This window comes from Phalacrocorax aristotelis, chromosome 1 (genome assembly GCF_949628215.1).
Source record: "Phalacrocorax aristotelis chromosome 1, bGulAri2.1, whole genome shotgun sequence".
Taxonomy (NCBI): domain Eukaryota; kingdom Metazoa; phylum Chordata; class Aves; order Suliformes; family Phalacrocoracidae; genus Phalacrocorax; species Phalacrocorax aristotelis.
Genome location: NC_134276.1, coordinates 116,802,344 through 116,823,916, shown reverse-complemented (window position 1 = coordinate 116,823,916; position 21,573 = coordinate 116,802,344). Strand labels below are relative to the sequence as shown.

The 21,573-nt window shown below is 46.8% G+C and overlaps 1 protein-coding gene and 1 long non-coding RNA gene across 8 annotated transcripts; one reads left to right on the top strand and one right to left on the bottom strand.

Moving 5' to 3' along the window:
- Positions 1-4,429: 4,429 nt before the first annotated feature.
- ACP6 (acid phosphatase 6, lysophosphatidic) lies at positions 4,430-13,152 on the bottom strand. Of its 6 annotated transcripts, none has more exons than XM_075102693.1 (11): positions 12,895-13,152; positions 11,993-12,121; positions 11,772-11,902; positions 11,057-11,136; positions 10,164-10,251; positions 8,424-8,556; positions 7,590-7,690; positions 6,139-6,234; positions 5,770-5,935; positions 5,310-5,450; positions 4,430-4,723 (listed from the first exon to the last, which is right to left on the bottom strand). In XM_075102693.1, exons 1-10 carry the CDS (start codon positions 13,078-13,080, stop codon positions 5,310-5,312), a joined length of 1,251 nt encoding a protein of 416 aa, XP_074958794.1. In that variant the 5' UTR covers positions 13,081-13,152; the 3' UTR covers positions 4,430-4,723. The 6 variants fall into 6 exon arrangements, with proteins under 6 accessions (XP_074958794.1, XP_074958821.1, XP_074958812.1 ...); XM_075102720.1 differs by having other exon boundaries at positions 5,770-5,840; positions 12,895-13,095; XM_075102711.1 differs by having other exon boundaries at positions 12,952-13,095.
- A 114-nt stretch (positions 13,153-13,266) lies between these two features.
- On the top strand, positions 13,267-20,412 carry LOC142061549 (uncharacterized). 2 transcript variants are annotated; one of them, XR_012662143.1, is made up of 4 exons: positions 13,267-13,918; positions 14,026-14,160; positions 18,763-18,805; positions 18,940-20,412. It is a non-coding gene; the product is annotated as an uncharacterized LOC142061549 (long non-coding RNA). The 2 variants fall into 2 exon arrangements; XR_012662142.1 differs by having other exon boundaries at positions 18,763-20,412.
- Positions 20,413-21,573: the final 1,161 nt, after the last annotated feature.

Below are 21,573 nucleotides of genomic sequence, written 5' to 3'. Positions count from 1 at the left end.
TCTTTTCAAACTTGCCTTTTGGGAGAATTTTGGCAAGAAGGTTTTGTGGTTTTGGCTATGACAAGTGAAAGACTGGATGCTGAAACATTGGGTTGGGATTCGAGCCCTGCTCCTGGAGAAGACCAGGATGAACCAGATATGGGTATGTTGGGGCAGGGTGTGGTCTCTGTGGTTGTCTGCTCTCTGGTCCCCCAGCACTGTGTATGGAGTGTGTCATCTCTGTTCTTGCTTCCACTTACTGTTACTTGACATTATTTCAGTGAGTAGTTTTCTCAGAGGGCTGGCTATTAGTGTGAAACTTCATGTGGAGAATGGGTATCTTTAATATGCTTGTGCATGAGAGTTTTTGAGTTAACTGATCAGGTGGAAAAGTTGCTGTTGGTGGCCAGCTTACCAAAGTTTCATTGCTAGTGTTACAAATGAATGAAGCCATGCACCATTGGAGGCATGCAAGCCTCAGAGCCTTCTGTTGCCTGCTTCCAAATTCACCTTTGTGCTGTCATGCAAATTTACAATGATTTTGGGTGAGAATTACTCTTTTGACAAAGTGTAGGATGCATGTTGTGGTGCTTCCCTCTAACAAGACAAGCAGCGTGCCTGAAGCACGGGCTTGTCAAGATTTTAGAAAGAGCTGACAATGACACAGTAAGTGTTATTTCTGTAGAGTGGAGTTCTCTCTTTAAATGGTTGCTCAGCTCCCTTTTGAGGACCTTGCACACGAATTGTCACAGTGAGGGCTTTTTTGAAATGTTGCCATTTCCGCTATGACTCCTGACTTCTTACCGTGTTGAACAAAGCAAACTTTCTTGATCGACAGAAGTAACCTGGAGGGTTTGTGGTTTCGGTTTGGTTGGGTTTTTTAATTTATTTTTTTAAACAGTCTTTCTCAGTACCTCTATGCCTGTTGAGGCATTTTGAATAGCAGAGGATTTGAGGTGACTGCAACTTACTCTTCAAAAAATTGACAGAGGGGATTCACTGTTTCAAAGCCACTTGACAGTGAAAGGATAAATTTTAAAGGTGCTGGATAATTAAAGTTCCTTCTGTGTCTGTCTAACTTACACTGGCATTTGGTATCTTAACAAGACTCTTCCTACAGAAGATGCAGAAGATGTGGATTCTCCTCAGTCCATGTAGGTGCACTTAACCACAGTGGCGTTGCCTGGTTTGCACTAGCTGATGCACAAGAGATGTTAAGGCCTTAGCTGGCTCTGGTCGGAAAAATGACTCAGTAGATGTAGACTGAACTTTGTTTTGCTCTGATTCTACTTCTCCCCTTTTTGCTTTGCAAATGAAAACAGCTTTCTAGCTGCTGGCCTTGCAAATTCACCTTGGGATCTGTAAGTCAGGCTCTGTTCTCTTTTGCTTATTTATAATCAATAGTAACTGTGACTCAGCTCTGGTAGTCATGGTGCAGTTGAAGATGGAAGGTGGGGTTGCCATTTTTAGTTTTCTTCCCTTCCCCCTGCTCCTTTTTTTTTTTTTAAAAAAAAACCTTTCAAATCATCCTCCTCCACCTTTGTTTGAAAGAATGAAATAGACTTTATTCATACATACTTGGCTGCTCTTCCTCTCTAGTAACATGGGAGGAAACAGTCTGCTGTTCAAATTATCTCATCCCAGATGGCTGCGCAGCCGGAGTGCGGAGAGACTTAAAAGGTAAACCCAGCAGATGGTGAACTTCTGAAACGCAAAGTAATGTGCCTGCTAAATCAAAAGTTTAAAATATTTGAAATCTGTTTGTTTTAAAGTAGTAGACTGTTGCAAACAGGTCATCTGTGAAGTATGCTGGCAGTTTTAAGCACCGTCCAAATAAACTCTAGCTTTGTACCTGTATCATGGGCTAGTTAATCTGCTAAAGAACATGACAAGCAAGTAGCCAGCCTTACGAGTTTAGTCCTGACCTCCTAGTGGTATCTAATGGGTAACATTTCAGAAGACAGACCAGTATGTGGCGATCTAATCCGCATCAGTCTTCGCTGGGATTTGAATGCTGGTGGCGCTTCTGGTACAATACATGTATTCCCGAGGGTAAGTGTGAATCCTAAACATGCTTCTTAGACTGCTGGAACACAGCATTTATTGTGCCAGAGTGTTGGGGCTGTTACAAATATGGTATACACAGGGCTTAATTTTGCGGTGCTTGGTATGCTCGCTGTCTACTATGCTGGGTTTCGTTCTCATGGCAGAAACAGCTGTTTCATTTGGTGGTACCCTTCTGTACTCAAAACAGTGACCGCTTTCCTTGTGTAGCCTTGGCAGGCTGTTGGCTGAAACCTGTTCCCTATTGTGATACCTCTTGAGGATAAATGATCTGTGTTCGATATAGGCCTGTATTTAGTAGAGAGTGCACTTCACTGTATCCATTAGTAGTAATTCTTAACCTAAAAAAGGTAAGTTGTGTTACATATGTGCTGTGTCATCTTTCTGGCGAGGTGACCTCTAATTGAAAGATCTTTCAGTTTTTAGCCAGTCCACATAGTTTCTAATCATTTCTGTTAATGCTGTTTGTGGTAGATGTATAACACCTAGCTTTGTCATGCTTTCCACTTAAGGTTAAAGTGCGTTATCAGGACTGTTCTTCAGGCCTTAAAAAGTTGCAAAACCGAACTGCTAGCTTTATTATGTTGGGTTCATTGACAAACATACCAAGCTCAGGCTCCTCTTAATCTCCTTTTGATTTTCAACCAGCAAACCTTTTGTGCCAAGAGATGTAGGTCCTCATGGCTCATTACGCACTCAGGTTTTCAGCTTATGATCGTTTTTGTTTGAGTCGGAGCATGAGGCGGCAAAGAAAAGTGGTGCTCTTTTGTCTGAGATACTGGAAACTTTTTAAAAGAGAATGTTTTACATGAGAAAACAAAACCCTAACTTTAAGTTGACATCTTTCCTGCCAATTACCTACTGCACTAACATTGCCTTAAATGAAACGTAATATATGAGGATAGGTTTGCAAATGCAAAATGTAAAAAAATGTCTTTTAGGTTTAAGTTGACCAACCTGCATTAACTGTATTGGACTAAAATAGCAAGGGAGACAGACAAACTGGGCTTAGCAGTTCAAGTTTGAGGGAACCTGAGGTTGAACATGTTAGCTGCTCGTGTTAGCAGTTCTCATATTAGCAGCCCAGGGTAAGAAAGTTTTGGGTTTCTTATTTTTTGTCCCCTGGGATTTGTGTCTTTCCCAGTTTCTGCAAAGAATCAGCCCATTCATGTAAATGCACTGGTTCCTTGGGAAATTGTTGATTTCTGGAAATTTTTATTCTGTGTTCTCGGAAATGCCTCAGCTCTTCCATGCCGTGTTTGCAGTTCAGCACTTACCACTTACCTGTGTCCTAAAACTCTTCCACTGTCCCACCAATCCTCTTCTGAAATCATTATTTACACTAGTTGTGGTCAGAAAGAACTCTTCCTTTAATGTGGGCCATGACTACCATGGAGTTGCTCAGTGGGATGTGAGCAATGCGTGGCCCAACCACTTGCACACCGAGGGGAAGGGTAAGGCTGGAGCAGGGCACAGAGGGCACTGCAGAAACCCTGTAAGAGACAATGATGAAGAAACCTGTTCCTAGCGGAGGCTTCTTCCTAGCCGCTGCCAAGAAGCTGGCCTGTTTTTCTGAGGTCTTCTGCTGTCACTGAAATGTATGTTACCCTGCCGAGAGTGGTGCTATTATTTTAATGGTGTGAATGCAGCGCCCTTTAACAATGCTGCGTGCACTAGGACAGCTTGCACTGCCAAGTCCTGTGAACCTTGACTGCGTTGCAATTTTTAACCTGGCTGCTGGTCAGTTTCGCTGGGAGATGCTCCTAGCTCTTGTTTAGGACAAGGTATGTGAATTTCTCCTTCCTCTACTGGTATGGCCAAAGCTTCTGATGCTGTCCCCTGATACCCCTTTCCCAATCAGCCCATGCCTCACAAATAACTTGCAGTCGTATGCCTAATGTTTCCATTGCCATTCTGCAAATACTTTACACCGTGCATAAGAGAGCGCTTGATTAGAACAGAACGTGCTGTTCTTGAGCAAGGGTCGGCTGTTGCTTTTTATATAATGACATTATGTTTTTAGGCTGTATAAAAACTTGGTAGAAAATAAGAATGTTTTGTTTGCTTTTTTGACAGCTTCTAATAGCAGTTCAGTGAGACCTCCAGCAATGTATTTAGTATTCAAATTATTCTGTTCACTGTGCGTGGTGTCAACATGTAATTGTGGTGGGGGCAGGCTAATGAAAGAGTAGAGGTAAATCCAGCCCACGCTTCTCAGGGAGAAGGTACCGTAGTGCCTCCAGTCACAGATCTGTCAGTGACTTACACTAACATCACTGCAGTCTGTTTTCACCAAGTGAAAAGGGGTAGAGCAGAACCAAAACTGCAGGGCCATTTTGGTAGTGGTTCCCCTATTTTAGCCTTCACGTGTTGCAAAGAAAGTAGGTCAGGATCCAAGTTTTATTTACTTGATTGAGAAAATGGGGATTTTGGCAACATAGTGATCTGTAGTACTGTCTTACAGGAAGAAGTGTTGTCATCTCAGCTAGAAGTGCTTCTGTTGGCTGTGCTGGTGTATTCCTGTTTCAACAAGTGCAAGATAGATGCAATGCTGCCCAGAGCTGAAGTCAATAGCAGCTCCCTGGACTTCCTTGTTTAAAGCACATTAAGCGGAGTTTACCGAGTGCCCGTTCTTGTACTTGGCCCACTGTCGTCATTTTGCATGTTTGCAGCAGAATTTCTGTAATTACAGGAGTGCAGGGGAAGAGGTTTGGAGGCTTTCTGTCCCTTTGGAGAGGTTCTGTGTGCACAAAAATGCCCTCAAGAAGATGGGGTAGCTAAATGCTACACAGTTTGGGTGGTTCACCTGTCTGCAGAGCAACCCTCCAACGTGACAAAAGAAAGGGAAAGGCACAGTGGCTTCTGCAGTTCACTATACATAAAAGCAATTATTATGTCAAAGCTCTCAAGTCTGGTAGCACAGAGCAAGCTGGGCTTCATCCCACAGTCCCAGCATATGAGGCACAAGTATGTTTTCTCTCGTATTCCTGAAGCAGCAGGGCAATTTAAAAAGGTCTGTTCTTTCCCTCACTGTTTTCAGCCTCTCCACGCTTTTGTGAATGCTCAGAAGTGAACCCAAGCCATTCTATGACGTGGCTTCTTTCATCGTGCTGCTAATGGTGAAAAGTGACACTGTGCCACCCTGTGTCTGGTAGGAAAAAGTCCCCTCATCTAAAATGTCTTTAGAATAGGGAAGGCTGACAGGAAAATAAAGGAAATAGTCAAAGATTGTGACAATAAACTAATTTTAATTTAAGACAACTTACTCATGAGTCAGTTTGCTGATCTCCCTCCATCTGGGAGCACAGGTTATTGTACTGCTCTGGACTGACTGCGTACTGCGAAAGAACTTCTAGAAATTCTTTGAGTGGGCAGAGACCTGCTCTGCATCCTTTCACCACTTGCTCCTGCAAAGGCAAAGAGACAAAATCATAGATCTTGTGTGCTGCCAAACCCCTTTTTATCTGATACAGATGCATTTGGTGGCAGGGAAATACACTAGTCAAGGCAAGGATACAGGCAGAGGTTCAAAGTCTTGGCCTAAACTCACATGAGATCAATAGCCAGCTCAACAGAAAAGATATCTTGGCTACTATGGGTAGGTGTCTTACTCTGTGATCTGCCTTGACGGCATGCTTGGAACAAGTCTTGTTTCACAGCTTTATGTGCATGCATGGCAAGACCAAACCCCAAGATTTGTATGATGGACTCCCCCAGGGATCTTACCTCTCCATGGTAAGATACGCGAACAAACCACTCTTGGGACTGCCTGTGCTGATACAGTTCCAGGGTCACATCTGCAGCATAAGGTGGCCACTTGCGATCAAAGGTGCCCAGTGCCACCAGGAGAGGAATAAGGGTAATGTCATGAGAGGCATAGAGAATGAGCTTTCTGATAAAAAGGGAAGGAAAAAAACCCACAAACCTAAAATGTTAGCTGTGTTCCTCCATGGATAGCCAGTAGCACTCATGCTTTTTCTAGCAGATGAGCGCTCATTCTCTTTACCCACATAATCAGCATCTTTCTGAACCAGCTTTTCACGCTGACAGCAAGTCAGAATTTTTAACGATTAGAGGAAGAGATCTGCCCCGTACCTGGCCTTTTCAGCTGGAGATGAGGGATCTACTGCTTCTGCAATGTTCTTCTGTAAGGTGTAGAAAAGGAGACCAACACACATCTGAAGAACTTCTCTATAAAAGAAGCAGAAATAAATCTACTAGTTTTTAAACTTTAAAATTATTTGATTTGAAACGAACACCTGGGAACCTGCTTTTCTCTTACAAATTGATAACATGTATTGAGTGTAGCCAAGAACTATTAAATGCAATTCCTATGGTTACTTTTTCTTTCAGCAGTTGCATAGTCACTGCAGAGATTTAACATGATTGCGGATCGGGAGGGGAGAGCTGTTAACAAGCAGTCTCATGAGGTGTGGCCCACATAAAGGCAAACAGAAACTCCTTGATGTTCTCAATTATATTTTGTTTCTCTAGCTGTGACTTTTGGATGCCTGGATTTCAGCTAGGGAAGATGAATCTAGTTGACTGCAAAACAGAAGCTGAAGTGGTTGGGGTCTTTGGCTGGAAGGGGAGGGGTGGGCTTCAAGAAGGTGGCAGCTTTTATCCCTGTACTGAACAAAGAGGAGATCTTTAGACAACTTCTGGTGTGAAGAAACTCCCTCTACCTAATTAATACATCCGTGGAAATGGAGGATGAGTGTGACTGTGGCTCTGCTGGGTGTGGTGGGAGTGGGGGAAATCAGTCTCTCAGTACTTGATATCTCTAATACAAGTTAAAGAAAAGGCTAAGGGCAACTGCCCTAACAGAAACGGCAGTTGTATACCACCACCTGAGAAGAGCTGGTGAATATGGCAGCTGTGAATAAATCTGAAAGGACAACAGCTGCTAGGCTAGCAACTCAGCCACCTTTACAAACAACTGTGGAGGAGGTAATTAACTGCATGTAGCAGCAGATTCTTCTGCAAGTAGTTACATGTGCGCAGGGCCTGGTATCACCTTTTCCACTAGCATCAACTCCTCTCAGCCCAGCTGTGCAGGTGCTATCCTGGGGAAAAAATTCCCAGGTTAGAATTCAGATTTTAGCTGTGCATCTGCACGGGCAGCCTCGCCTGTGCAGCCTCAGCGCTCAGGCTGGAAGCATCTCCTGTTCTCTTCTGCTTTTGCCTTTGTCACAGGTTCACTTCAACAGCCACAGCAACTGAGGCATTTGCTGCCTACCTCAGGGACTTACTACTGTTCCTTGGAGACTACTATCCACAACTGTCAGCAAACAGGGCCTAAGCCCACATCTTGGCCTCCTCCATCTGGACACCTCTGTCCTAGCTCATGTTCCTGACTCAAGGCACTGGACTTTACACTGAGATGGCTGAGGCACACACCTCATGAGGGGGCAGCAGCCCCTTGTGGGGGAATGCAGCAGGTCAGAAAGGACTTCTTTCTGCCGCAGTAAGCTGGTGTTAGCTCATCCATCCTGAGTAAGTCTAAGACAACGCCTAAGGCTGGAGGCGTGGATACGGGCAATCACCTTGAACCATCTTCCAGAACGAAAAGCAGCGAGTCAACAGATCGACGCTCAACTGTCTGCTGAAAGTTCTTCAGCACAGGGCAGCTTGGCAAATTGTGCACCTGGAAGGAGAAGATGTTGTGTAACAATCGGGTTTGACCCTTTCTGAACCCAGCCTGAAGACGCATGGATGACTGCCCATGGAAAACAGCTGTTCTTGTCACAGCATTTGTACTACAGGATTGTACTCTGGTATTTACTTGAGGAGACCTAGGATGGTTCTAAACAAACAAGACTTGCTCCATGTACCAAAAGGAGGGATGTTTGTTCTTAAGGATGTTTCTGTGTGAAGAGACTGTAACGCTTTGAGCTACTCAACCAACAGCCAGACCAATTACCATTAGCTCCAGCAAAAAAGAGGTACTGAGGGGGGTACAAATATGCCCAGCTCCCTTCCAGTTAGCAGAAGCAATCTGGGTCACAGGTAGTATCGTGGAACCAGGATTAAGATGACTCTGTTGGGGGCTGGCTGCCAAAAAAGGAAAGCACTTTGTAATGGGGTAAGCAAGGCCCAACTGCTCTCTTAGCTCTACTTCATTACACTTGAAAGAGATACTGGATTTCAACGTAAGAACATAAATACTAGAGTCAAGTCTTACATCCATCCTCGAGCAAGGCTGACTCCACATCTTGCCTTTTAAAAAGGCCATGCTATTTCTGTAAACTTTATGGATTGCTCTGAAAGGTGCTGGAGTACCCACTGGTGTCAGTGGGTGCTGGCACTCTGGCTTCCTCCATATGCGTGGTAAAGGGATGTTTCTTTCTGTGACAGTGCAACAGAACTCCTCAGCTCACCTGTTCAGCAAGAATGTTATCAAGAAGGAGAAGAAAATCCACAGATTTATCATCATCAATACCCATCTTCTCCTTAATTGTTTTCAAGTCATCAGAGATACCTGGCTGCTGCAGAGCGTTCTTCAACTTATACCTGTCGGGGAATTAAGAAAACACAAACTTTTCACACATCAGGCTTTTTATCTTTTGGGGTTTTTTTGTGACCCCAGCCCAGTGGAGCTGTCTCACATCAGTGATGGGTAGAAGAGAAGCACCACAGGATCCTGAGGGATTCCTGATGTTGGGAGTCTTAAGTTGCAGAGCAGACAGACACTGTGTCTAGGTGTCAAGGATTGGAGCTGGCTATCTGCTGTCTCAGAGGTGTGGGGGGAAAAAATTAAGATGAGATGTGAACACCTCAGAAGTGGTTCCCATAAGCAAGGGCTGTGTATCAGTTAAGAGATCTGGTCATACTGGAACAGTACAAGTCTGTGTCTTCAGGGAGTAGCCTTTAACTGCCTCATGAAAGAAGAAAGGGCAGAAGCTTTGAACTGATTGCTGTATGCTGTGGGAAAAGGGAAACACCTAGATACTCACTTGTAGCTTAAATTCACCTCTCACTTTGTTAGAAGCTATTTGCCTCTTCACTGTTTTAAATTTTATTTTTAAAAGTGTAGTTGAGAATATCCATGTTGGCCATGTACTTCAAGCAAAATACATTGCATAGGTTTTGCTTTCTCTGACCTTGATCTGTTGGGGAGGAGGTGGGAAGTTTTTTAAGTTTGCTTTTAATTTTTTTTTTTTATGAACAGCTTTAGTTTCTGTTTGAAATCAAACGTGCTAGGAGTTCTGGCATAGGTAGCCTGTAAGCTGAGGCAGTGCTTCTTACTACAGCTTAAAAAAATCCACCTTGATGTGGTCACAAAAATGTGCTCAGTTGGTGGGCTGGGGGGGAGGGAGCACACTAGCTTGCATTTCACTCCCTTTTTGGACAGTTGATGTTACCAGAGGAGGCTGAATGTACTGCTTCTATAGGCTGGCACCTCACCACTGTCAAAAACAACCCTTTGCCTGCAGAGTCAAGCTTTATGTAATGAGCTTTTGCAAGGGAATTCTGACAACTCTTGAATTTTAGACCAAAATACGCTCATGTGTAATCCAACCAAACTCTAATACATTTGCCCCTCTTTTTCTGTTTCTACTCCATGCCCAACCTGGCACAGGCAGTTAGCACACCTGATTCTGCAAACATGAGTGTTCTGTGTAGGATGTTCCTTATTTTACTTCATTAAGCTTTGTTAAATGTGTCAAGGCTGAGTATATTTCAGTTTCTTCAAGGTATAAATGCGACGGGAATGCTGTAATAACCCCCAAACCAGAAGCTGAATATGAAAAGGAGGCCCAATATGTTCACACTTGAAAGGCTTGTTAAGGGATGTAGATGACATTAATTCTGCCCTGCAGCAGTGCAGCAGAATAGCTGTACATTAGCTAGTAATGAGTACTTGCTAGACACAGATGAAATTAAATTGGTCTTTCAAGAAAAAGTCTCTCCTTTCTTATTTTCTTTTTTTCTGGTGCCGCTGCTTGGTATACGGCTCCCCTCACTGAGTATTTTATACAACTAGCTAACCATTCCCAAAGAACAGTAAGTGGCAGGGGAAGAAATTGGGAAATGGGAAGAAAATTTGCTGTTTTAAATTACTACTGCTGAAATGAAACGGCAATGAAGTCATATGGGGAGGTATGGCTGGCAATTACCTGCTCAGGCATTTCAGGCGCTGGCAGTTGTTGTAATTGGGGTAGAGGATTTCAGAGCTTGCTTCATCAGTGACAATGACAACAGATCCTGTGGAAGAAGGAACTTCTGTGATCACTAGTGCATCTGGCTGGCTTTAGACTGCTTTAATCAATCCCACAGCCTTTGTGCTCAAGTCCACTGTTGTCAACTAGCACCTCCCCCCGAGCTATCACCTGCAATTCAAGCCACTGTGCTTGTTTGTCTGCACACAGCATTTAATTCCACAGGGGTGTCTGCTGCGCACCTGGTAAAGCTTTCTAGTTTGTTTGTTTTTTCTAGTGTTCGTATGTGACAAAAACTAGTTTCTGTGTCATGAGGCGTAAGGAGCTCTGGCAAGTCACTTCTGCTTTGTGTTCCTGGAACTGAATACAGAGGGAGCAGAGGCAAGATCTTCAAAACCCAGAGCGTATTTCTAGGACATACAAGTAGTTGTCAACTGTAGGATACAGCTGAAAGATACTCCAAATACTGAACTTGTAAAGGATCTTGGTACTCCTGTGGCAGAAATACTTGGGTTTCTCTGAGAAACTTTTTTCAGATGAACATTGGACCTGGAAATTTTGCACTCTTCATTCTGAAGTGGGTTAATGCTAACCTCCTTAGCAGGTCTGAAATTGCAGCATTCATGGCAACAGATCCAAGCTGAGCACCAGCAGAAAGTTACACAAAAAGAGGGAGTAAGTGACAAGTTGATAAAGAATATACAGAACCAGGACAGTGTGGGGAAGAGGGCCAGGCACGAAGAACCAGGTAAGAAGTAATGACCAGGAGCCAGGGAGAGTTGGGATGTACGAGGTGTGTGCATCTAGGCAAGAATAAGAAAGGAAAGGCACTGGTCAGAAGTCTCCCCAACCTTCTTTCTGCTGTTGGTACAGCCCAGCTAGCAGGCACCGTGTGGACTCCAGATTTCGGAAAATATTAGTGGAACGGATGCTGAAAGAGAGAAGGCAGTTAGTGACGTAGCACTTTCTCCTTCACGTGCACAGAGCTGCAGCTGGGGAGTATTTGCTGGATCTAAGGGTAGTGCTTTCACTGTGGCTTTGGCAACCTGTGGTGGGATTCACCTTGCCTTGCTTTAGACACCTATATCTGAACTGCCCTTTAACCTCCCTTCACAGACAGCAGAGATAACACATTGGCACTTCTCTGTTGTAATTTTTATCTCATCCTAAACCAGACGCTCCCAGCATTGCTGAAGTGAGTAGTAGGGGTGCGCTTCATCTCACTGAACTTTAGCTATTTAATCTGCAGTGAGTTAAACTGTGCTCCAGAAATGCCTGTTTCTTTTCAGGCACCATAAAGGTGCATAATAACACTGTCAATGGCTAAACGTAGGTGAGATGAATCTGTTGCTGGCCTCACCCTCAGGACTGCTGGGGAATTGGATGCACTGTGTGGTGAGCTCTAGTACTGGGCTCTGCAGGCTAGGCAAAGATGAAGGCCCAGGGGCCAGTCAGTCTGCTACAGAGTGGAGAAGGGTATGCTGGTCAGAAAGTTTCCCTAGCACAGGGCTACTTGTTAGGAGGGAGGAAGCAAGGGACGGTCCAGGAGGGAAGTGAGAGACTCACAAAACCTCAGCAGGCTTAAATGTTGGTGAGAGAAAGTTGGTTTCTTCCACATAGCTTCTCCTCAGCCTTTCCCCCAGGGCAAACATCTGCTGCATCCCTACTGTTGTCAGCTGTCCCGCTATTGCACCACCCTAAGCGCAAAGAAAAGGAAGGGTCTCCAGTAGAATATGGAAATAAAGTCTACAGAGGGAAGATGAAACCACCATGAAAACCAGCCCCACCTTGAATGTGATCTTTTTGTATTGCTCCTCATAGTGCGAGGGAGGTTGAGGTCCTCCATTTAGGTCAGTCACCATGTAGTCAAACTTAGTCTGAGCAGGTACATCTAAAAGAGTGGGATGCCATTCTACCTGTTTCAAAACAAACAGTACTTCAGTGAAAAGCAAGGACTTTCACAAGCATTAAAACCAATGCTGGACTGTTATTCTGTGCTGCCTTGCCAATAACACAGAGTCCAAGAATCATAGAATAGTTTGGGTTGGAAGGGACCATTAGAGGCTGTCTAGTCCAACCCCTCTGCAATGAGCAGGGGTGTCTTCAACTAGATCAGGTTGCTCAGAGCCCCATCCAACCTGACCTTGAATGTTTCCAGGAATGGAGCATCTACCACCTTTCTGGGCAACCTGTGCCAGTGTTTCACCACCCTCATTGTAAAACACTTTTGAAGAGAACTGTTCTCTTCGTGCAGCACGTACAGAAATGACAGCAGTGCTGCACCTTGGCCTCGCACGGATGATGCGCAGGAAAGGCCGTGCTTGCTTTTCTCCCCTTACAGGAAAAGGATCTGTAGGAGATAGTTATTGCTGCTGTTACACGCCGAAAGGCCTCTTTCGCCAGCTCGGGAGGCCGCCTCGCTGGAGGCTGCGGGGAAGGCGGCTCGATGGGATCGCGCCGGGCGTGGAAGCCCACGCTCGCAGCCGCCGCCGAGGGTGCTCCCCCGCCACCGCCCGCCCCGCCAACAGGCGCTGCCACCGTTACGCTTCCAAATTCCCGCGTTTTGCCTAAATTTACTCTCGGTAGTGCCTTGGGAAGGGGAAACCGCACCCATCCGTTTACAGGCTGGTGGAAGCAAGGCAGCAGCTCGGCACCGCGCCCCCCCGCCAGCCCCCCGTCCCGCTCTCACCGGCGCTGCCCCCGGGAGGGGCCGCAGCGGGGTGCGCGCCCCGTGCCGGAAGACCACCTGCACCAGCTTCAGCTCCAGGTCCCGCCGCTCCCCGCCGCCGCCGCCATCCTGGCCGCCCGCCGCCCGCCTCCCCCGCGCCCACAGGGCCAGGCCGCCCAGGAGGCCCAGCCGCCTTCCCCAGCCCATGGCGGCGGCGGCGGCGGCGCTGTCACAGCCGCGGCCGCCGGTGCCCGCCGGGAAGCGGAGTCCCCTCCCCGCCTCCCGTTAGCTGCGGGGCCCGGCGGCGGACTACAGCTCCCGGCGGGCGCCGCGCCGCGGGGCGGGGCGGGAGTTCCGGGGAAGCCGCCGTGCGCAGGCGCGGGGGGCTGGGGCGGTCCCGCCCCGGGGCGTCGTCACCGCCGCCTCCTCAAGGCGGGCAGGGCGGTTGCCCCGCGGGCTGCCCCTCACCTCCGTTCGCTCCTGCCCTCTCTTGTCTCTTTAGTTTCATCTTCCCCGGAGAAACGGCCAGCCTGCGGGCTAACCCCCTGCGTGCCAGCGTGCGGCTCCCCGGGAGGCAGAGCTCCTTCTGGGCTGGCTTTCTGGTGTTTGTTTGTTTTTGGTTTTGTTTTTTTTTTATTTATTTCTTTTGCCCTCCGAAGGCGCGCTTGGCCGCGGGGGTGGTGCGTTGGCGTGGAAGAGCTCACGCTGGTGCTTGCCGGTGCCTTGAATTTAGTCCAGAGTGGAGGGAGAGGGGTCCCCGAGTTCCTCCCCACCTGGCTGCCTCTGCCCTCCTGCTAGTTAGGAGGTTTTGGGGAGGGGGGATGTTGCATTTGGCTCAAATATCATATGGGCCAGGCACATGTATGTAGCGGTTTGGTCTGTAATTGGCCCGCATGGATGTGGCACAAGCAGTAGGAGAAGCTTTGCCCCCTCAATGTGGTGTTCATGGCAGTGCTTTGCCAAGGGAGGGGAATAGCTCGTTATCCCTGTAGCTTGTTTCTCTCCACACTGTTACTGGGTTGCCCCGTTCACCTCACCAGCAAAGGTTTGCAATTGGTGTTAAATATGGTGATGGCAATTCATTTGTTGCTCTTGTTTAAATAAGGGCTTTTTTCACTGTGAATTTGTTCAGCAAGTTCTTTTTCACTTTAGGTGCCCAGGTGCAGACACCCTCGGCGGGGAGCAGTGGGCCTTGACCTAGTCTCATCCCCTCCATGGCTTTGGGAGCCAAGACAGGGCTGGAGATGAGCTGCAGCAGTGAGGTGGGTGAAGGCACGGCCCCACCCTGTGGGTAACCTGATGTTAGCTGGAGGGGTTCAGGGTTATTTGCAACATTGGAGCTGCTTCTTGGCATCTCCTGGCAGCACTCGGCGAAGCTGTCCCAGGGTGAATGTGAACCGGGTGCCTGGAGGTGCATGTTCCACTCCTCGCTTCTTCAGACTGTTGCTTTTCCTTTCCTGGCAGATGTGCAGGACCAGTGAGTCTGCACAAATTAACTCTTCGATGCTATTTAGCGTCTTTTTAGCATAGTAGCTAATAACGTTGATATATGTGAAAACTAGAGAGCTGTGCATTAATAAAGCCTTTCTTGGGCATGATAAAGCAATCAACAGGTTCCTGTCTCCGTGGCTCCCGTGAACCTTCTGGTTCAAGACTTGGTGGTGATTTCAGTTTTGCATAAGTAGTATTTTTATCAGGGAATAAGCAGTTTGCTTGTTCCGTGGACCACATCCGCTTGACTTAGATTTATTAGGGATTCCTGTGTTTCCCCTTTGTCTGCCATCCTGCCTCCTTACGCACGTTATAGGCTCTAGCACTCCTCCTGTAGGTTTGGATCTCTGCTTTACCCAGGACTTCTTTTATCCTTCCCTTTTCTTCCTACTTGTGCTGATAGTTCTTGGTGCTCTCCTTTTCCTCGTTTACCCTTGTCGTCTGTCTCATGTCCCTGTTTCTCTTCCTTCTTTCACGGTGCCAACATCTTAAAAATCTACAAGGAGATGAAGGGAAGTTCTACAGAAACCAGGATGTTGGTGGAAGCTATCGAACAGTTATTTTACTGTCTGTAAAGATCAGCTCTCTAACTTGCCCGTAGACAACTGCAGACCTGACTACATTGCACTCACTGTGTCCCTCTCTCTGGTTTTCCCATTTGGAAGTGGGTGTTGTCTTTTGGGAGCTGGAGCACTCCCTGAAACACTGGAACTGGTGGAAAGTGGTCTTTGAAAGGTAGCCTGCCAGGAAAATGCCATGGAGACAGGCCAAAGAGGGTGCCTACAGTAAACGGCGTCTTCAGGAAAGCTACTGAGTGGAGATTGCTACAGTGAGGTGTCGGTGTCTCTGGAGCCTCATAAAGTGCCTATGGTTTGCTACAAGGGTAGAGGAGTCCCTTCTGTGCTTCATTGCTGCCCTAGTCTGGAGCACCCCTTCCTCTGGGGAGGATCTTGCCTCTGTTTCTATGATTTTGATTTTCTGCTTTGTCTGAAACGTGCAGGTCTGTTGCCTGCCTAGACTCTGAGCTTTCTGGTACCTGTATGCTTCCTGATACCTTTCCTCTGGTCTGTTGCCAGTGGTGCGCCCTGCGTGACAGGGAGGGTGAATGTCAGAAAGCCGTACCTGACACTTAACACTAGGGCTGGCATTGCGGTTGCTGGTCTGGTATCAGCAGCCCTGTACACCAACAGAGACCCTTTGCTTGACTCCATTGCATTCAAAAGCTCAGCACCTACAGCAAGTGCTGGCAGCCTGGAGGCTGCCTGAGCTGTCTGGGGCCAGCTGGGGCAGTGAGGATGAGAGGACACAGTGTCCTCAGCCCCAGCATACCCTCCTACCCCACCTACCTCTCCCTGGTTCCTAGCTGTCCCACTTTCCATTTGTCCCGCTGCAGGCAATTAAAGAAATCCTGGAAAGAGAGACAAGGTTGTTTCCCATGAGGTCACCCCTGAAAGAAAGAGGAGCACCATGTGGATACACGTGGCATGGGTGCCAAGCTGATATGAGGCTGGGAAAGAAGCTCAGTGCAGGCTGAATGCATGTGCCTGTAAATGTCCACTTGGCAGACCTGGGATCTCCTGCTCCCCGGGGGGCCTGCTGGAAACTCATCTGTGACCCCTGTCACCAGAGCAGCTCAGTGCTTGCCAGACTTTAAAAGCAAGTATCCTCAAACTATTCTGGAGCACAAATACCATGTTACAGATAGAAATCTGTGGCAAAGACAACTGATTAATTTGCCTTGTTGTTGGAAGACCCGGATGTAGAAACCAAGTCCCCTGAGTGTCAATTCTGAGGATGCCTTTATCTGCCTCTTAGGAGCAGTACCCAGCACTGATTCAAGCAGAGCTTGCAGGACCTCTGGTTGGAGCGGTGGTGGCAGGAGGCACCGGAAGAGTCACAGTCAGCTGGTGTGTGCAGGGATCAGGAGAAGGATGAAGGAGCAATAGGAGGCGGAGGATGGTGACCTGCACAAAGGCCAGAGGGACGAGCTTCTGCAGGTGGTGAGAGGTTGGCACAGCCACCAGGACATGCAGGTGGGGGGGAATCTGGTGATCTTCTCAAAGCAGTGCTGTTCTGAAAGGGTTACCTCAGTTTTCTAAGCTTAGAGCATGTGAAACACAGAGGCAGAAGCAGAGCAGAGAGAGAAGGAAAAAATATTTTGGAAGTCAAGAAAATAATAAATGGAGGAATCAAGCCTAAGTCTTTTGTTGGGGGGGGGGAGGGTGAGGGCAGCAAGGGTGCTGGGGAGAGGGAATAGGAAAATGTAGTTATGGGGAGGAAGGGAAGGAGGGAGAGAGCGAGAGGCGAAATGAGAAATGAGCAGAGGCGGAACAAGGAAAGCAACTCTCAGTGATTTTATTGAATTTCCATTCAAATGTTACCTGGGAAGAAAACTCCAGTTCCTGTGAAGTTGTGAAGACTGGGACTGCAGGGTCCCTCCGGGGTGGGGCTTGGCTGCCGCCAAGCAACATTACTGTTAAGATATATTTTAGAATATACCATGCCACAGCAGGTGCATGCAATTAGAGGAGAGCTCTCCAAAATAGCAGGCGGCTGTCAATTTTTTAGCAAATGGTGTTGCCCTTTTTTTTTCATTGTCCAACTGTGTAGAAATTTATTCTAAGATGCATCGTCTTTGCAGAAACATTTTCAAAGGACCTGTTATTTTTACCCTTCTGTTGCTTTTTGTGACCAGACGAGGAGCAGAAGGCTATTGCAATGGCCGCTGTGGGTGAGCTTTGTTTCACTGGGGGAAGTTAATGAACTATAACGAACAAGCAAGTTTCAGGAAACCTTTCTCTCTGAAAGCAGAGTCCAGATTTCCTCCTGGCTGGAATTTAACCAAATTACAATGATTGCTACCTGTGCAAAGTATTACCGTTGCTATCATTTACCTTTTTATACTGTTTCACAAATGTATCACACCTCAGAATGCTCCTATATGATAAGTTTACATTTACGTCCTCGCTTTCCTGAAGAGGAAACTGAGTCATAGTGTGTTTCATAATTCAACCAAACCACCCAGTTGTGTGGCTGATACATTGATAAGGTATGTGACCAAATATCACGATTAGATTATTTTTTTCCCCCACAACATGGATTGAAATTTAATAGCGTTTAAAAAATGCCCACCAAAGAAACAATTTAGTCTGATGAGTTTCAGTGTTTTATTGTTTCTTGGATTAGGCAAATGCCTTCTCCCTGAACAAATGGCTATAGCTGTTGTGGTGAAAATCAGAGATTTACAGTGAAATGACTGCGTGGTAGAGACACAAATAGAATTTAGGCACCCCTTAGGCAGGTGAGGTTTTTTTCCCCCTGAATGGTAGGGGTCAGAAAATAGACTTGTATCCCCTTGGCTTCTTTGGTTCCTTCCCACATGCTTTTTGATGAGCAAGGGGAGCAGGCTGGAAACATTCACCCGCAGCTCTATGCAACCCAGGCTGCAGCTGCTCTGGGAACCTAGTAGTGATGCTGGCCGCTGGAGGAGGGTGGCACAACCAGGCTGATGTGAGTGCCCTAAGTGAGCCATGAGCACCTCATGCCAAGCGTGATGTCTCCCTGTCCCACTCTAGTGGGGCATGTGCCTGTTTTGGGGCAGCTCCATGAACTGCATTGAGTGCATGGAATATGTCCGCTTCTGGATGGAGTGTCTGCTGCTCTGCTGTAGCACGAGGTGTTCTCCTACCCTTCCAAGTACTGCTTCCACCACAAAACATTCCCATGACTGGCTCTCTCAATACAGTTAAGGTGCTTTCAGTCTGGTCCCTTGAAGTGACTACAGCAACTGAAATCTCAGGTGTTCTAACAGGCAGGTCTCCACTCTTGCAACATGGGAAAGAATACGTGCAGTTTTCATGTTCAGAATCACAGACCGCTTTACCCTGCGGCTGAAAGAGCTTTCGCCATTCCCAGCTGTAGAGCAAATCGTGATGTCTTTGTGTCCTGTCAGGGTTGGTGACCACCGCGGCTATTATAAACTAGTCAGTCTGGGCACGTAAGCTGTATTGCATTCACAAAGAGCAGAAATTTATTTATAAATTGTTCAAATGTGCCCTACTGCTTCCTATGGAGCTGTATCATTCTTGTCTACTCCAGTCTGTCTGTGGTTGTGAACCTTGTAGCCAGCTGCTTTGCGAGCAAGGCGCCTGGGGAAATGGAAGGAATGCTTCCACTCCTAATTTCTGTGATCCTTTGGGGTGGAATCGGCAAAAATAAACTCCTGAATGCCACTGCAGACGAAGCCCTTCCTGCAAGACACCGTTCATGGTACCGTGTGCAGATCTATGCATCTCATCTCCTTTTCTGCATGCTTTCACAACAGTGCTTTACCTTTCAGCAGTGAAGTGGTGTGTGTCGATACTTGCAGGTCATAATTTTATTTCTGAATTCCTGCAGGTTATGTGGGACAGTCCTGGAAGTCAGAGTTGCGGCGTTTAGGGTTGGTATCATGAGGACACTTTTGGAGATTTTCTTCTGTGGATTTTAGAAACAGGGTATCAGACAATCAGTTGTTTTGTGTCCCTTTTGCCGGGGACCACATGATTTTCACTCTCTTTTCCTTTTAAATTACAGGCTTGGGCATTTGGTCATTGTCAGTGCGGCAGTGGGAGAGCTGGAAGCCAGCTGTGTGCTGGGCCAGTTGTGTGAAGGTCCATCCCCTGCCCTGTAACCTAGCACAGAAGATGCACTCCCTGCCTTCTGTTTTTCTTTTGTTCAAACTTTGTCATCCTAAACTGGATGATGCCTACAGCCATCTGCTGCGTTTGGTAGTCTGCGGCATCATGCCGACTCAATTATGCGCCTGTTTGGGATAACAGCAGGCCAGTTTTCTCTTCAACTTTGAAAGAGTGTGTTTCCTGTGCAAATGAAGGCTGAGATAAGTAGGAGCCTCCAGAAGCAAGCTGGATAAGCTGTTCCCAGCCACATCAGGTGGACTCTTCATGTCTGCGTGGTGGAGCTGTCCGGGTGAGGTGGAAGAGCTGCCAGTCTTTCGCTGCAGCTGAGATGCTGCGTCCTGGGGCTGGGTGCTCTGAGGTGCTGGCAGATGTGCTCCCCTGTGGCAGCATTTAACAGTTTGGCACTTTTAATCTTTACCACCTCCTTTGCTTCATGTGAATATATATTACATCAAGTGGTTTGGGATGATATGAAATTAAAAGGAGATGGCGCAAGTATAAATGATTATAGTTGTCTTTTTTCTAAGCACCCAGGGGAGAAGAGCTACAAAGAGATCATTGTGAGCTGTACAGTGGGTTCCTAGCAAAGTGAGTTGTTTCATTATACTTTCGTATTCACACAGAAGTGACCAAACAAGAGGATTTGTGTGTGTGTGTGTGTGTGTGTGATACAACCCGTGGCCTCTGTCTTCTTCCTGTCGTGGGCTGGGGGAGACATAACCAGAACCTGGGGTAAAATGTTATCATTTTATTTTGCTGCAGGCTTAGGTTATGTTTTGAGACTCCAAGGCTGCTCCCCATTTTCTTCTTTGCCTTCACTGCAGGTGGTAGACCTGATGGCTTTCAACATGCAGTCGTCGAGACTGACCGTTTGAGTTTCTGTGGGCTGTCTATAGCACCCTAATTCTTTTTCCCCTTCAGTATATACTCTTCCCTGTTATATGAGGATGGGGGTCAGATCAAGTGGTGTGGAGCTAGAAGAGGGGACATAAACCTCATCGCAGGGACCCATGCTATTTACATTCAAGACATTTCTGGACCCACCAGCTGTTCCATGTGTGTTATTTTCAGAAGGGCAATAATCCACAGGAGGCCAGGAGGGTGGAATTGTGTGAATACGCTGGGTGAAGGAGATCAAGACGCCTGGAAGTCCTCAGGCCTTGTCATGACAGAGAGTCAGGATCCCAGATGATCGTGGCTTGCAGACTGGGAGAACTCAAGGAGAGCTCTGAATGTGCTGCTTGTATGCCTAGGAAACGCTGCTTGGCTGGGCATTTGTTAGCTGCTTTCAGGAGTCATCTGTGTTTACAATGCTGGCAGGACCACCTGTTCTTTTTTGAACAATAATATATATATGTGTGTGTGTATATTGCTGCGTTTCTGCATTTATTTTTAGCCCTTTCTAAAAACCCCCGACAGGTTTGAAAGATGCTGTGGATTGTGAGTGGTGCCTGGCGGCATTGCTCACATTGACGGTTGTCAGAATTTCCGTGATAAATCTCTGCTGTGAAAGGCTTATAACTCATCCTTCTATTCTTGGTCCTGCAGCTCTCGTATCCTGGGAAAAAGCCCCATTTTTTAAAAACTGCATGTTCGCCACAGGTTTGTGAAAATCAGTTTTGTTGGCCTAAACCAGAGCTTTTTCAAAGCAGATGTTGAGTCTTGCCACTTCATTTTTCAGTGCCTAATTGCAAATGTATGGCAGGTCTCTTTAATATGGTTTGCATGGTCAAATGAACTATTTTGCATATTGGACTGACACAGACGCTGGATGGTGTAAATCAGTAGGGACCCAACAGCAGTAGCTCTGTAACACCAGCTCTAAGGCAGCAGAAAACTGGCTGAATTATTATGGCAGAGGCTGGGCAGTCTCCAGATCTGGTGTGATACCAGTTGCAGAATTATAGGGTGAATGCTCCTCATATTAAGAACTAGCAGAGAGATGAGGCATACTATGGGGCTTTTGCATTCATAAACAAAGCACATGTGTATAGCTTGCTATGTGCAGTCAGCAAGAGAAATCCAGTACAAATCACGAGCTGATGATTTTAATGAAGAAATTCATAGTTATCGCTTTTTAACTTTATGGTTCACATGTCCGTAGCGTCTTCCATCCATGCAGTGCAGAGCAGCTCACAGTCGTTAATCGGAACCATTCCCCAGTGAAGTCGTGCACACATCGTTGTGATTTCCAGCGCGCACCCAGGAGAGACGGTGTTGTGAGGAGATTTAATGATGTGCCCTGGTGATCCTGTGAATCTGTGGCAGAACGCAGAACAGCACACAGGAACCCAAGCCGTGCAACAGCGCTGGAAGGAACGAGCTGCATCTCTTCTGAGAGTTTTCACAGTTTTTGCAAGCTGTTGAAATGTTAGCTGCAAATAGTACATTTGCATGCAGATGGTAGCTGCTAATTCAAAACATGAAGGTAATGAACTTGAAAGTGGGTCTTGACACACAATGAGAATTGTGGAGGGAGCACTGGGAACTTGAGCTGAATCAAATTCAGTGTAATTTCACATGCAGCCTT

Bases quoted from the DNA above. Each gene is read 5' to 3' on its own strand.
- ACP6 (XM_075102693.1), bottom strand. From the start codon at position 13,080: ATGGGCTGGGGAAGGCGGCTGGGCCTCCTGGGCGGCCTGGCCCTGTGG. The intron at 12,122-12,894 runs GTGAGAGCGGGA...GTTTTGAAACAG, and splicing joins CCCTCCCGGGGGCAGCGCCG to GTAGAATGGCATCCCACTCT. The intron at 7,691-8,423 runs GTGAGCTGAGGA...TTCTCCTTCCAG, and splicing joins ATAACATTCTTGCTGAACAG to GTGCACAATTTGCCAAGCTG.